Source organism: Elaeis guineensis, chromosome 8, assembly GCF_000442705.2.
Source record: "Elaeis guineensis isolate ETL-2024a chromosome 8, EG11, whole genome shotgun sequence".
Classification (NCBI taxonomy): domain Eukaryota; kingdom Viridiplantae; phylum Streptophyta; class Magnoliopsida; order Arecales; family Arecaceae; genus Elaeis; species Elaeis guineensis.
The window spans coordinates 25,784,369-25,801,161 of record NC_026000.2 but is presented as its reverse complement, the minus strand read 5'-3'; the positions used below and the strand labels follow the sequence as shown (position 1 = coordinate 25,801,161).

Genomic DNA, 16,793 nt, shown 5'->3' with positions numbered 1-16,793 from the left:
CGTTCTAAAATGTTGAGTCAAATACTTCCATCTAGCTTACAGTTTACTCCACCATACCCATCTTCCATAGAATCCCACATGATTGGATCATTTATCTTGGTCCATATTGTCCCCTTTATCCTGCTCCCTTCATAGTTGCATATTAGATATTTTGCAAGTCTTTATAAACCATTGTCAGTCATCATTAAGCTTTGATTTTATGTCCTATGCAAATTCCCTTGAATGCTCCAAATTCATTGAAAACAAATCATCAACTGATGTTCCTAGCATAAATTTTTCATGAAAAAATCTATTGGACCACAATACTGGATCTAAGGCCGAAAAAACAAACAAACAGCCGACATGATCTCGCGATATCTAGATAAATAGCTTAAATTCCACCAGGTTCTATCCACTCTGAGAGCAAATATGAACAAAAGACTTGACAAAAAGAACATAAATAAAATTTGGAGCAATCTTTTGCTCAAATAAAAGCCGGTGGAAGTGGCTCTGTTTTTGATTTTCAACCCGGAGCTCGACCATAGGTCAAGCAGGAATGCTCCCTTACTGCCCTGGTTGAAGCAAGACATGAGATTAAGAAGAATGGTGTAACAGCGTCCATGGCCATCATTCCTGGATAAATCAGCTGACCAGAACCCAGAGAAGATCTCACCTCTTTCATAGAAGGGGCAATAATTGCTGAACCATCAATTCGATTCTGATATTATTTTTGAGGGTAGACTTTGTTTCTATATTAGATTACAAAAATCATTGTATAGAGATAGTGATGTTGAATGACAAATTTATCGGAAAATGAATAAACTCTTGGGTCAGATCTTGGACCACATCAATTCATAGTGGTTAGCTTCCTCCAGTGGAAATGTTTTTCCGCATGCATAGCCAGCTCCACCTAGTAGCCCTTATTCCCACGTATCCTTGCTCTCATATCAACCTGAATTACATCAAATGTGTCACTTCAGAATTTATGAATGGGAAAATAAGATATCGAGCCAGCCAAGCAAATACAAGATGATCATGAACTTATCCATTCTCCAGTCTGTTAAACAGCCTAGTAGTCATTCAGCATGAAAGTAGGGTGATGAGAAAGGCAATAAGAACTTAAGAGGGTATGTGCATGCTAAATATCTAAAAAGATGGTGCAAGTGTAATTTCATCAAGTAACTAAGATGTGCATTCTGGTAGGTGTAATTTAAGGATATTAATGATGACATGTAAGATTTGATTCTTTAAAGAAAGATCTTTGAGAGGGTGAGAGATGTCCAACAATCATTAACTTTTGTGGCCTCATTTGAAGGTCATATCTATTAACACTTGAGGTAGTCAAGACTTTCCAAGTCTGGAAACTCACCGGGCATGAAGTTGCTTATGTGTATCGTCCAATTGATTGACAACAAAAAATAAAGGGGAAAGACATGTAAAAAGAGCAGCATGTAAGTGGGCACGTTAAGAAACGAATGCAGCTAGTGACAAAATGAATGAATAGAAACTTGATATTTTGAAAATCCTAAAATGTTAGAATTTTAAATCTATGACCAGAAACCCTACACCTGTGAAATGCACTCAGACGGTTCGATGTGAGACCACCAGCAGATAATTTGCTTTCAAAACTTAAAAAATTGCCATGCAAAGTTTCAAAACATATATACAAGTAAATTATAGCAGATGAGACCTGAAGAAAGCTGCTAACCAACAAGCTGTATTCCATCTTGACAAGGTTTGGTTGGTGGATCCATGATTTCACCTATTACAGTCTGACTATGCCAGATGACCCACTTTCAGCCTTATGTCAGCCATCTAAACCCAAATTTATAGTCTATGCAACTTTGAACAGGAGAGGGACAAACACACAACCTAGCAAGCTAGTGAATAGGGAGACACTAACTTATTCGTCAAGCAACTTAAATAAATGCAATCAGAAGTAACATAACAAGAAAGTTTCATTTTCCCACCACAATATGCAACCTATCATTATGAACTGTGAACCTAACATGATCTAATGTTGGGCAAAGGAATGCCTAGAATAAGAAAAGGTGGTAGGCCAATAACCTAATGTATACTTTGGTTTCTGTCTGTATTGAATCATAAATTGTGATATGCAAGGATCTTGGCCAAAGCATAAAGCTATGCTCTAATTCTTCCCATGTTATTAATATGGGCAAGTTAGATGAGAGGTAAGAAAGGGTAGGAAGATCTTTGTTAAGGTAATCATTTAAACCAGTTTGTGAAAATAGCTGGAGATTTCATGTTGATAGTTGATCCCTATCCTTAATGATTACATCATTTTCCAGATTAATAAGGTAAATTTATTTCTAATAGTGATATATACTTTTATAGTTGTCTTTATTTTTCAAATAATAATGTCAGTATTTATGAAGATCTATATTTTTATTTTGTGAAGATTGTGCCTTGGCACATAATGTAATAATTCAATCTGGTATGTTAGTCTGGAGTTTGGACCAAAGAGGAAATGATACAGCTATCAGGTTTGGAGAGTTTCCTTTACCTAGACAAGTGTTCTTGATTAAGATGGATGCAGTTGGTACAGGCATAAGTAGGCATAAGGATTGGAATAAACCTTATGGCTGCCAAACAGAAAAGGCTTGGACAAACCTTATGGCCGCCAAACAGAATAGACTTGGGATAAGCCTTATGCCTGCCAAATTGCATTTTTGAAGGAAGCATAACGGAATAGTTATGGCACTCAAAGTCACATATAACAAGCATAACTATTCCAGGGGAAGTTGTCATAAGCTATTCCTAAGTATACAAAAGGTACCTTTTATGGCTTCCTTTTACATTTTTATGGACAAAGTAAGTCATCATTCAGAAGACTCCGGAAAGGGTACCTTTTGCCAGTCAAAAGTAGAGCCAAAAAATCGGCATGACTCATGGCATAATCCCATTGCATAATTTTTACTATTCCCATTTTCTTGTTCCCAACAAAATGCAGCCTTAATCTCAAGCAGAAAACATATGCAACCATTTAGTTATCTCATAATATTCTTGGCCGATCAAAGTTATTATTTTACAGCTTCATTGAATGACCTTTTGAAACATTTCATTGAGATTGTTTGATATTATACTGATAGAAACGCAAGATAATACCTTTCCCATTATTATAACTTTGTTGGTGCGCTTTTAAATCTCGTGTTCTTGCTGTTTCTTGTGATCCTTAATGTTCCAAAATCTACTGTTTGAGAGACACTTCAAGTTCCTATGTATCACTGAATAGGACATGAAGTGGTTACTGATGATGGGTAGCAGGGCTTCCTGAGAAAAGACTCAAATGAGGAAAGTTCAATTTTCAACTTCTTGGGTTTAGGGGAATTTTTTTTTTTTTGCGGGGAGGGGGGGGGGGTGGGTGGGGATAAAAGAACTTTTCTGATGCTTGGATAAGAGATGAACATCAAAGTAAAAAAAAAAAAGAAAAAAGAAAAAAATAAATTACTCAAGTGATCATAAAAATGTTGGTGAGGAAAATAAATGTATTCTGCAATTAACAAAGATTTTCCAGGAGTAGACAGATAATGCTCCAAAAAACTAACAGAGCGTATGGATGCATGTCACCTTTTTTTCAAAAAAAAGGCATAGAAGTTTTATATTTGATTTTTCAAAGACAAGCACATCACTATATACAAAGTTGCTTAAAAGATTACTGTATGGTGCACTTGAAAACACTCTAAGCACCGTGTGGGTTGAGAATTCAATAAAATTATATCCAAGCCTCTAAGATGCTGACCCTCTAATACCCAAGCGCCAAGATAATGAGACTCAATCTGTTCTTTTCTTTTTTTACCCTCGCCCCTTTTGCTCAAAATCTTAGTTTAGCCTTTTAGCCATCGAAACAGTTATGCAAGTATATTTCTTCAATTTCAACTGCATAAGAATGGGCATCAGAAGTTAGAAAGCTATAAACAAACCTACATGATTAAACCACATAGTTAACAATCACTGACCACTGAATAACCAGTCAAACTCAATTTTATCTTTTGACAATTAGAAACAGAAAAAAGAAAAAAAATTAGGAAATATATTGCAAAAGTAGCTGGGACTGTGGCTTCATATAACTAGAATGCATAGGCATTCCTATATTCCATATGATTTTGTTAAATGAGTCTGCGGAACTTGGTAACATGCCTGGCCTCTCTTGCAGTTGAAGTATGTTTCCCTTAGGCCTACACATTCACTGGGTATGGAAGGCACCTTCTCGCCTGCACATTCCCTGTATGGTTGCTTCTCAACCTGAATAAGCACAAAAAGAAGCTAAGACTAGATATAGGTTTCACTGCACTGAAAGAAGAGGCATAATAACAAACTAATATAAAAAACGGAATATAGAGTCAAACAAGCAAAAAAAAAGGTCACCATCATAATGACTAAATGCTGACTAAGCCATTTCAATGTGTCCAGTATTATAGCCGAAAATTTTAAAGCAAAATCATGTTCATCAAAATATTGATAATACGTTCATCTTTTGAAAATAAAAATAAGAATTTATTTCTCATCTATCATATTTTATAATGGTAACACTTGGTGTTCATGATAGCTTCACAAGTCCATGTGTACAGTTTCACATCTAAGGGTGTCAATGGAGGCCAATGATTTGCTAAACCAACCCAAAACATGGAGTGGGTCTGTATTCTGAAATTAGACTGGAAATCATATTGGGATGCAGATGGGTCTAGATAGATCCGCACCTAAAAACCCAAAATCTGACCTGGTTACGTACATATCTACAAACACGCATGCATGCTCTGTGCAGTCCATGTTTATGGTTTCACATCTAGGTGCGTCAATGAAGGCCAATAACCAGCTAAACCGACCCAAAACATGGACTGGGCTTGTATTCTGAAACTGGACTGGAAGCCTTGGTGGGTTGCAGATGGGTCTAGGTAGATCCACAGCTGAAAACCCAAAATCTGACCTGGTCAAGGTAGATCTACACAAGAAAACCCAAAATCTGACCTGGTTACACACATATCTACAAACACGCAGGCACACATGCACACACGTGTGTGCAGTCCATGTGAATGATTTCACATCTAGGGGTGTCAATGGAGGCCAATAACCTACTAAACCAACCCAAAACATGAACTGGGTATGTATTCTGAAATCAGACCGGAAGTCTTATCGGGTTGCAAATGGGTCTAGGTAGATCCACACATGAAAACCCAAAATCTGACCTGGTCAAGGTAGATCCACACCTGAAAACCCAAAATCTCACTTACTCACCTCTCAATCTGACCTTTCAATTTGACCTGGCGGACAGGTGGGCAGACGGATGCACATACGCATGTACATATATATATATATATATATATATATATATATATATATATATATATATATAGTTATAGACATATAAACATACGTGTATACATGCATGCATGCACGCATGTACATATGTATATAGACTTGCACACATAAATATATAATTACATACAAAATACATGTCTGTGCACGGATTTATCAACTTTTCTTAATTATAAAAGAACAAACCAAGTAAAGAGTAGTGAAACCGTAACCCATCTTGTCCATCAAATTCCTCTCCATGCCAGTTGTGGTAGTCATTTTACAATACATTTGTTGCATTTAATATTGACACTGAACTTAATTATTGTAGGATCATTTTCATTCTTCATGTCTTTTGCTGCATGGTGTTTAGGCAACTAAAGTAATAACTTGTTGAACACTCGATTTATACCCAATACCAGACCTTTTCTGGGTCCAATGCTCAGTATGGATATAAAGTTTTAACTAGTTTCGGGATTGGGTTTGGTCTAACAAATATATTCTGGATTTATGCATGGATATACCAAACACAACACGAACATGATTTGCCAACACTCGTAATTTGCATCCCTCATATGTGAGCCACCTTGACATAACAATATAAAAATATGCTAGAAATCGCAAACCAAAAGCTCACTCTCTCCACCTTCCCACAAACCACATCATTTCATTTTCTCTGCCCTTTCAAAAAACATCAACTTTTATATATTTTTTTTCAAAAAATCATTTTTTTCCCTCACAGCCAAATTCACTTAAATTTCACTTCTCTTTCTGCTCATACGTATAACGTACAATCAATACATGAAAGCAAATTTGTGATGTATGTTGCCATTAAGGCAAGTTGTTTTGTCAAAGGAAGGCATGCTCACTAGACAAGAGCATACAGATATCAGCAAATATTCTTCAGACAGGATTGAAGCCTTAGTTCTACAGACGTCATAATTAATGGTATCTACTTCACATGATTTACAATATCTTTGCAAAAGATAAAATTCAAAATCTACATTTTTTTTTGGAAATTCCATCTTTATCATGAAATGATTAAAAAAAAAACAATTTTTATGAAACGACAAATGTTTTTGTCAAATTTATAGCCAGAAGCATATAAATTAATTTGAATTTTGTGCGTCCTAGATGTTTAGATCAAGATTAATATTTGAATTCTCAATTTGCATGGGAAACAAAAATTTTAGCTCACCAACTCCATTGGTACTGTTCATTTAGTTTCCTTTTGATGCAAGGTAAGAAAACTCCAAAAACAACTTGTTTGTAGATTTCTGAAATATCGTAGGTCACGATCAACAGTGGCGAACTTTCAAAAAAGCCTGCCATTAAGCTTGCATTGGTCTTACTGATACTTCAACTCTTTCAATCCTAATGCCAAGACAAAAGCTTGAGAGAGAAAGAGAGAGAGAGAGAGAGAGAGAGAGATTGATGTCTTAGATGCTTTAAAAAGTTGATGCTTGAGAGAAAGAGATATTAGTGTCTTAGATGGCTCATTTGCATTCCTCCAAATGAGCCATCTTACTTAAGAGGAATGCAAAAAAAATAAAAAATAAAAAGTTATTATTTATCAAGAAATAAGGGTCATATCTTGTCCCATCTTTATATTTGTTTTTGCAGTAGACATTTCTGACAACAAATACTTTTCATATAGAATTTGTAAGTTCTGATTATTTATAATGGTAGGTTTGATCTATCAGATTATCAAGTACCATGTGCAACCACATCTACCATTAAAATTGGACAACTGAAACTCTCCCAATTGAATTTTCTACCATAAGCTTATCATGCTTCCATTAACCATCTTTAGCTATTTCCTACCCTGAACCCCTCATCATCACCCCAAGATAATGCGAAAGTGAAAGGAAAAATGTTTCGATTCAAAACTTCATGATTTCTTTATAACATATAACTCTAGTCACCATTTACCACAGTTTCTCCTCACTCCTCAGCAATCGCATCAATTAAAATTATTATGCTGATTCATTTCATCAATGTCTTTATAGTCCACCACCAACAAGAATCACTTTGTATTCTCCTCAAATGAGCAGACACTAAAGCCTGGGTCTTGAGTACCCAGACATCATCCACCCAAGGCCAGAAAAAAGCAGCTTGGATAAGAATAGATCTTCCACCAAACGACAAAAGAATACTTTGTTGGATTTGACTCCTAATTAATGGCCTAATTATCACTTAGTCAGATTTAACTCATTCGGTCAACCACATGTACTGAATCAATTATAGTAAGCCCAATTAGTTAAAGAGTTCTATTCCTAATCAGATCTAGACTGGAAGTCAACTCTAATTAGAGATAGTCTTTTGATGGGACAAGATAAGTGCAGGTATAAATATAGAGGTGGTTGGATCTCTTTCTCTAACTCTCAAAAGGGTGTGAACAATTCTCATCGATCGTCCACATTAAGGAAGAGGGTGAGGAGAGAGAAGATCAGACATCCTGCAGGCTATGTGGTCATCATATTGGATAAACGATGACACAAGGTATGATTTATTTGCGATTTTGTTTTTTGCATGAACATAGGAGCACGATCCAGATATAACAATTAAAATTATCTAACATGTAGTATTAGAGCCCCAGTTTCATGCTTCGTGTTCATGTAAAAATTTTTGGCTTATTTTCAAAACATTAAAATCATATTTTTTTCTGAAATAAATAATGATTTAGAAAATTAAATTATAGTTTTCTTAATTTTGTAAAAATAAATTTAAAAAAAAAAATTTCGGTTGGCCGCGTTGGGCCAACCCACACCGTACCGACGGTGAATCACTGGACCAAGGGGGCTATTGCTTCCTGATGGCGGCAGCACCACCGCACGCGGCATCTCAATGCAGTCACGGGAGCAGCGGCTTGTGCCGCTGCGATGGGAGGCAGCGAGTCTTCCGCTGCCCTCCAATGAGAATGGTAGTCCCCTACCCTCCTTACTTCCTTCTCCGGTGGTCGGGGAGAAGAACGGCCGCCCGGCGATGTAGGAGAAACCCCGCTCCCGATCAAATCAGGGAAGATGAGATTTGGGTTTTGGATGCTAACGGATCTAGATCCAAACCCATTCTAATTTAAGTTCACCCATTATAGCTATCAGGTTTCAGGTTCTGGGTTTAATCCATTAAGGTTTCGGATCAGAACCGAATCCGATAATCTGAGATTATTTTAAACCTTTTGCAAATAACACCCTGAAGAACAGATTATTACAGAAAGATCCCTGCAGTTTTCTGATAGACTTTGTTTTAAAGCAGTTGTTTTACAGAAAAGTTCCTTTTCTTTCAGTTATTTATAGTTAAGTTCTCTATTATTAAGGTTTTTGGTAAAACCACTGTAACTTGCTCGTTTTTCATCCGATTTAAGTGATTTTTGAAGCATTAGACTCGTGATGGCTTAAGGAACATTTTGGTTGAGTTCCCCCATGTATGATAAATATTTAAATAATTTATAGATTATTTATTTGGCAATCTCGCTCACTATTGCTTTGTTCAAGTGTATTTTGACATAGACCCAAAGGGCCCGGAGCACTCTATGGAGCTTGAGTAGCTGACTCATCGAGGGCTAATGATTTTCTCTTTCATTATATTTTGAAATTGCATAAAGGTGTATCTGTTATAATTAACTCAAAGGTGACTGTAATCAGATACAAAATTGACAACAATAGGTTGACTAACTTGAATTGCATAAAGATGGGGAGTTCTATGCCCAAAGATATGAATAACCTCGGAGTTTTGTAATCATAGTTAGTTAAACCACTAAAAGTATAACTAATATGATGGGTCACAGTTTAAATATAAATTATGTATTTATGCCATAATTATTGTTCTTGCTTACATATTTCACATTATTGTTGGTTATGAAAATTTTCACATTTATGATTTATGTGATGCGTGTTTTGGCATTGATTATTATGTTTAGATTTATGATTAAATTAGTTGTGACAGTTATTATATGCTATGATTGTTGTCCAAAGATGTTTTATAGTTATATAATAAGTGTTATTAGCAGAATTGCATTTTAGAATCTGCATCATGATTGTAGTTGTAAATATGTTCTTTTATTTACAGCTTTGACCCCTGCTCCACTCTCATCACATCTATCTAACATTCTCACTCTAAACGGATCTAATTATCCTGATTGGCATGAGCAGCTTCTTATTGTCCTAGGATGCCTAGATTTGGATTTGACCTTTCGTAAGTCTTAGTCGGATCCACTTACTCTTACTAGTTCTCCAGATCAGAAGGAATTATATAAAAAGTTGGAGCATTCTAATAGATTATCTTTCATGATTATTAAGAGCTCCATAGCTAAAAATATTAAGAGATCTGTTCCTCATAACAAATTGACCTCTTGGTATCTTTTCTCTGTAGAACAACAGTTTACCAAATCAAATAAAGTCTTAGCCGGCATTCTAACGAACAAATTAACCTCTATGAAATATGATGGATTCTCTGGAGTGCGAAAGTGCATTATGAAAATACGTGATATAGCTGAAAAATTAAATAACTTGGGTATGACAGTATCTAAAAACTTCTTTATCCAATTTGTTCTCAGGTCTCTTCCATCACAGTTTATCCAATTTAAATTTTACTACAACACACATAAAGAATCATAGTCAATGAATGAACTCATCTCCCAGTGTGTGTAAGAGGAAGAGAGATTGAAACAGAAAGGGATCCCAATTGTTCACGTGATTACAGAGGAGCGTTCTAAAAGAAAGAAGGCGAAGAAAGAAAATAAAAGATCGAGCAATCTACCAAAAAAAGTTCTCACAAATTGAAATGTTTCTTCTGCAATAAGTAGGGACATATCAAAAAAAATTGTGAGAAAAGAAAGAAGTGATTCAAAAAGAAGGGTATTCCTTTATCACTTGTTTGTTTCGAAACCAACTTTATTGATGTTCCTTCTAATATCTGGTGGATTGATTCGGATGCTGCAATTTATTTTTTTAATTTATTATAAGGATTTCTTTCAAGTCGGAAGCTAAACGACAAAGAGCGATGGATCTTTATGGAGAATCGGATGAAGTCCAAGATCATTTCAGTTGGAATCTGCAGACTTATTACTGACACCGGATTCAAATTAGATCTACATGATATTTTTTATTTTTCTTCAGTATTTAGGAGTTTAGTTTCTTTATCAAAGTTTGTTTTAGAAGGTTTTTCATTTATTTTTGTGAATTCAGATTTTAAATTGATGAAAAATTTTATTTTCGTTGATAAGGGGTTATTGTGCAATGAATTATATAAAATAAATATGAATTCTTTTTTTGCACAATCTTTACTTGTTTTGAATGTCAATGTTGGAATGAAACATGGTATTATAAATGAGAGTTCTTCAATATTGTGGCATAGGCGATTAGGTCACATATCAAAAGAAAAGATAACTAAATTGGTTAAAAAAGGTATTTTACCGAATCTAGATTTTAGTGATTTTAATACATGCATAGATTGCATTAAAGAAAAACAAATTAAAAGTCATAAAAAGCATGCCATTAGAAGTCGAAGACTCTTAGAATTGATACATATCGATACTTGCAGCTATTTTTTATCTTATTTTGGAGGGCAAAGGTATTTCATCATTTTTATTGATGATTTCTCACATTATGATTATATTTTTCTGTTACATGAAAAGTCTGAAGCTTTGAAAGCTTTTAAGATATACAAAGCTGAAATAGAAAATCAATTAGATAGGAAAACTAAAGTTGTGAGATCTGATAGGGGTGGTGAATACTACGATAGATATGATGAATCTGACCATAATCTTGGATCTTTTGCTAAATTCCTTGAACAGCATGGCATTATAACAGTATACTATGCTAGAAAATACCTAACAAAATGGTGCGGCTGAAAGACATAATCGTATCTTGATAGATATGGTGAGGAATATGATTAATAATTTCTCATTATCTTTGAATTTGTGGGGAGAAATCTTGAAAACCGCTATGTATATCCTAAATTGGATATCTAGTAAGGCCGTTCCTAAAACTCCTGTTGAGTTATGAACAGATAGGAAACTAAATTTAGCACGTTTATATGTTTGGAATTGTCTTACAGAGGCTCGATCATATAACCCACAAAAAAAAAGATTCCAGAACTGTTAGTTGTTATTTTATAGGGTATCGAGAAAGGTGAAAGAATTTTAGATTTTATTGTCCATCACACACTATTAAAATTATTGAAACTAAAATAATTAGATCATTGAGGATGGTGAAAATAGTGAGAGTGATGAACCATGTAATATGGTATTAAAGAAATAAGAGAATCTTTTCCTATTATAGCAATATCTAGAGATATTCCACATGAACTTGTTCAACCTAAGATTGTGAAATATCAATAGATAGTTGAAATATCACTTTCTGAACAATATGTCAATAAACCTGATCCAATTGAAAATAATCACAGTAATGATATTGAATCTAGAATATTACGAAAATCTACTAGAATTAAAAGATCGACCATTCTAGATGAAAGTATTGTTTATCTACAAGAATATGATTATGATATTGAGATGAAGAATAATCCAGACTCATTTAAGGATGCCTTAAATAGCGATAATTCTAAACTCTGGTTAGATGTCATGAAAAATAAGATGGAATCTATGAGTAAAAATCAAGTCCAAAAACTTATCGAATTGCTTGAAGGATCTAAGCCAGTTGATTGTAAATAAATTTTTAAGACTAAACAGAACTCCAAAAGTAATATCGAAAGATATAAAGCTAGATTTGTAGCCAAAGGATGTATTCAAAAAAAGGACATCGATTATCATGAAATATTTTTTTCTATTTTTAAAAAGGATTCATTCAGAATTATTATGGCATTAGTACCTTATTTTGATTTAGAGCTACACTAAATGGATGTAAAAATTACGTTCTTGAATGGAGATTTAAAGAAAGAGGTATATATAGAACAGTCTGAAGAGTTTTCAATGCAGAAAAATAAAAGACTGGTATGTAAATTAAAGAAATCTATAATGATCTTAAACAAACTTTCAGATAATGGTACTTAAAGTTTAATCATATCATTGCTTCCTTTGGATTTAAGAAAAATATTACTAATCAATATACATATCTGAAGGTGAGTAGGAGTAAGTTTATATTTTTGATTCTATATATGGATGATATCTTACTAACCAGCAGTGATTTGGGTCTCTTACATGAAACTAAAAGTTTTTTTTTGGAACATTTTGACATGAAAGATATGAAAGATGCTTCTTATGTTCTTGATATAGAAATCCATCATGATAGGAGTAAGAGGTTGCTTGATTTATCTCAGAAGACCTATATTACTCGGATACTAAAAAGATTTAGAATGTCGAGCTACTCATCGAGTGAAGTGCCAATTATTAAGAATGATAAATTCAATAAATTTCAGTATCTCAGGAATGATATTCAGAGAAATCAGATGAGAGATATATCTTATGCATCTACAGTGGGCAGTCTAACGTATGCTTAAGTATGTACTTGTCTTGATATGGGTTTTACTTTGAGAATACTTGGTAGATATCAGAGTGATACAAGTATGGCCACTAGAAAGCTGCCAAGAAGGTGATATGCTATCTTCAGAGGATAAGGACTACATGCTCACTTATAGGATGATCGATCAGTTAGAGATGATCAGTTATTTATATGAAGATTATATCGATTGCCTCGATAGTAGAAAATCCACAATATATTATATTTTCTGTTTATTGATGGAGTAATTTCATAGAGTGCAAAACAGTGCATTATTGCATGTCCTACTATGGAAGCTGAATATATAAGTTGCTACAAGGCTTCCTCACATGCTTTATGGTTGAAAAAATTCATCTTAGAGCTTAGGATTATGGATTCTATTTCTAAGCCGCTGAGAATTTATTATAACAATTCAGCCGTAGTTTTTTTCTCTAATAGTAGCAAAATGACCAATGCAAAACTAAGCACATTGGTGTTAAATATCTTGTTGTGAATGAGAGAATTAGTAGTCATCAGGTGTCTATTGATTTTATTGGTACTACTTGTATAATAGCTGATCATTTGACTAAAGATTTAGTGCCTAAAGTTTTCAAAGAGCATATAAAAGTTATGGACATTTGTTATTGGGATATTTAGTTTGTAATAGACACTTATTTTAAGATCCTTAATAGTTTAATGACTGCTATTACTTCTGTTTAATTATTGTTTGTATACATTATGGTTAACTTTTGTCAAAAATTAAAATAAACAGAAATATCATTCATATGACATAACAGAGGGACCATGATCATAGGCATTATGATTTTTAATAGTCCATATACTCCAGTATATAAGACTAGATTAAGTGAGAATTATTGATGTCATGATACATAAAAGAGAGAATGTCAATTGAGATGTATAACCGCCATGATCTGCATTGATGAATTTTGCTTAACCAAAGTACAAAGGGTCTTTCAAAAAATAGATAATTAAACAATTTTTTTTTAAATGAGCACGCATTCATCCGGTTGTTTTGAAAATTTTGATTCAGGATTGTTGTTTTGAAAATTGAAATATTTTGTTTTTAAAGTGAAATATTTTGAAAAACTAAAGAGTTATTTTTAAGTGATAATATAGGCCAAGTGGGAGAATGTTGGATTTGACTCCTAATATGTGACCTAATTATCACTTAGCTAGATTTAACTCATTGGGTCAACCACATGTAATGAATCAATTATAGTAAGCTCAATTAATTAAAGAGTTTTATTCCTAATCAGATCTAGACTGAAAGTCAACTCTAATTAGAATTAGTCTTGGTGGGATAAGATAAGTGCAGATATAAATATAAAGGTGGTTTAATTCTTTTCTCTAACTCTCAGAAAGGTATGAACGATTTTTATCGATCGTCCACGTTAAGAAGGAAGGTGAGAAGAGAGAAGACCAGACACCCCACAAGAGAAGACCAGACATCTTGCGGGCTACGTGATCATCATATTGGATAAACGATAATGCAAGGTATGATTTATTTGTAATTTTTTTTTTTTTTGCATGAATATAGAAGCACGATCCAGACATAACAGATTAAAATTATCTAACATACTTTCCACCTTATCGATCATCAGTCCACTCTTCCAGCAATCACATTAAATCAGAAACTCAGCATCAAATTAGTTATCAAAGGACACCTCTCTAAATATTTAACACACTACAGATGACCAATTTAGCACTTAGAAACTGAAGTGCATGTCAGCCTTATCCTCAGGCACATTTTATCAGACACTTGAATAGCATTACATGGAACGGGAAAATATGGCATATCAGCGTTCCCAAGTATCCTTATTTCCCTGAATCAGCCCTTTTTAAGTGATTGAAAAACTTCCTCATTAATAATATGAGCTGATGCATTCATAAACCGCTTAATAAAAATAAATCTGGTTAAGCTGAAATAAGAGGTTAGAATTCCCAAACTCAATGTAAACCGTTCCGCCAAGAAATGATTTATGGAACATTAACCCAAAGAAGGGAAGCATGATCGACTATATATATATATATATATATATATATATATATATATATATATATATCGCGTCATAGATTCCTCCAGATAGTTCCACAGTATACCTCTCGAAGCACAATATAAAACCTTAAAAAAAAAGAAAAAAAGACAGGCAAAACGATTGTGATATTGAATACCTTGACACAGTCGGATTCGCTGAGGCATTTGACGAGCTCCATGGCCAGGCCCTTGCACGACTTGGACATATTTATTCACTTGGAATCGCTTCTTTCTTCTTATTCCTGCAACCAGAGGGGATTTCGGAGGGAGGGGAGCAAGAACGGAAACTAAACTGCGCATTTTATTCGGCGAAGGGAAGCTTGGAGGCTCGAGCTCAATCGGGTCGAGCCCGCAGTGCGATCAGGATGACTAACGCCGATTTCCGTACATAAACGAGCCGCGTGTGAGCCTGTGACCCAGCCAAGGTCGGCCCCAGCTCGGCTTGTATAGCTTGCTAAAGCCGGAGGAGAAGTGCTTGGATGTGGTCCGAGGAGTGCTCCTGGGCTGGTAACCAAAGGACCGGTATTATGTCCATCCAAGGACCGGTATTATGTTAAAGAAACCAGGATTTTGCTGCATGTTAGTACTATTTATCTCTTATAACTCAACGATAAAAATAAAAAAATAATTATTTGTGTATTAATCTCAGTAGAACTCGACTTCATCCTGGTGTCCACTATCTTAGTATTTTTCAGATATTAAAGGTTCACCATGCATTTTGTTTTCTAAGGCTCTTTCCAAATTATGTGCATTGCTCGTGCATGATAATACTAGCATTTAGGTGTTAATATTCTAAGATATATCTAGTTGAGCGCAAGTGAAACTAATTCTCATGTTTGGCTCCTCTGATTTCGTGTTCTAGACAAGCACCTGAGTTCCTCATGCGTGAAAATGACCGCCACTTTGAGAGCGCCCTCCCCACCCTCCTTCCTCTCTCTCCCTCTATCTACATGCATGCATATATGTACATACATATACACGTATATAATATTATATATATGATATATTACTGTTTATTTTTGTTGAGATTAAAAGATAGACGACTGGATCCTACGCGGTGGTATTGGAGTGACCTGCAAAATAAATTTGGATCCGAGGTTTTTGCTCCAGCAAGGATCCTCCGACACTCAAGTCAGAAATTAGAAAATAATAGAAGCAGCAACTTATTCTCTGAGAGAGATCACTTACCTGGATCCTTAGGGCTTTAGTTATTTATAGAAGATGTGATTGAGTAACCGTCGGAACGTACAGTTTCGAGATTATCGGGTTGTTGGATGTGTTGTTAGTGGGCCGGATATTCTAGCCCTTATCTGCTCCCACGAGATATGCGGAGTTGGTTGCGACTGAACTTATCCACTTGAGGTAGACAGCTGCCGCACACATCAAAGAATCGGCTGGTCGAGGTAATGGAGGGAACTCACATGCCAGATGGGCTGCACAACTGACTGGGTACAAATGGGTCTACTCCACATACCTCAGCTTGGTGTTTGGATTGGCAATAATGGTGATAGCTCAGTGATCGGAGGCACCAATGGTAGCACACTAGATCCGAGATATCCACGATATCACTATAACACTATCTCCCTACTCTGAAAGTCGTACTTCAGATCTGGGGATGCGCGCTCTCACGCCTTCACATATGTCTCAATATTTAAGGCTAATGACGTCAGCATGGCATAATTTTGCGAATGATCGTGATTGATGGGACCACATAGCTGGTGGTTTTCTCAAAGATTTAATTTCTCCAGTAGTGGCTTTTTGTCTTCACCTTTGTCCTCTTTTAAATATGATTTTCGGATGCACGAAGAAGACGATTGCAATGCCTTTCCACTCTAGACCTTCGCTACAACTTTTGGAGACAAAATGAATCCAGAGCTCGTGAAGAAACTCGAACTGGTGTCGATCCGGAAGAAGAAGGCCAAAGTTTCGTCCACTGGTCCTCCAACTCCAGTGAGTGGCGCTGTCAAGGCTCCAGTCACTGAATCGACAATCGCGATCGTGAGAGATGAAAG

At 35.1% G+C, this 16,793-nt stretch overlaps 1 protein-coding gene across 1 annotated transcript; it reads right to left on the bottom strand.

Moving 5' to 3' along the window:
• Positions 1-549: 549 nt before the first annotated feature.
• Positions 550-15,290, bottom strand: LOC140859733 (mitochondrial protein pet191 homolog). The gene is made up of 3 exons (XM_073262161.1): positions 14,919-15,290; positions 4,138-4,242; positions 550-931 (listed from the first exon to the last, which is right to left on the bottom strand). The coding sequence occupies exons 1-3, from the start codon at positions 14,985-14,987 to the stop codon at positions 890-892; spliced, it is 216 nt and encodes a 71-aa protein (XP_073118262.1). The 5' UTR covers positions 14,988-15,290; the 3' UTR covers positions 550-889.
• Between the last annotated feature and the right edge of the window lie 1,503 nt (positions 15,291-16,793).

What these genes read in the sequence shown, in the direction of transcription:
- LOC140859733 (XM_073262161.1), bottom strand. Translation starts at nt 14,987, where the DNA reads ATGTCCAAGTCGTGCAAGGGCCTGGCCATGGAGCTCGTCAAATGCCTC. An exon ending in GCGAATCCGACTGTGTCAAG is followed by an intron (nt 4,243 to 14,918) that starts GTATTCAATATC and finishes GTGCTTATTCAG; the next exon opens with GTTGAGAAGCAACCATACAG. An exon ending in TCAACTGCAAGAGAGGCCAG is followed by an intron (nt 932 to 4,137) that starts GCATGTTACCAA and finishes GATGTAATTCAG; the next exon opens with GTTGATATGAGAGCAAGGAT.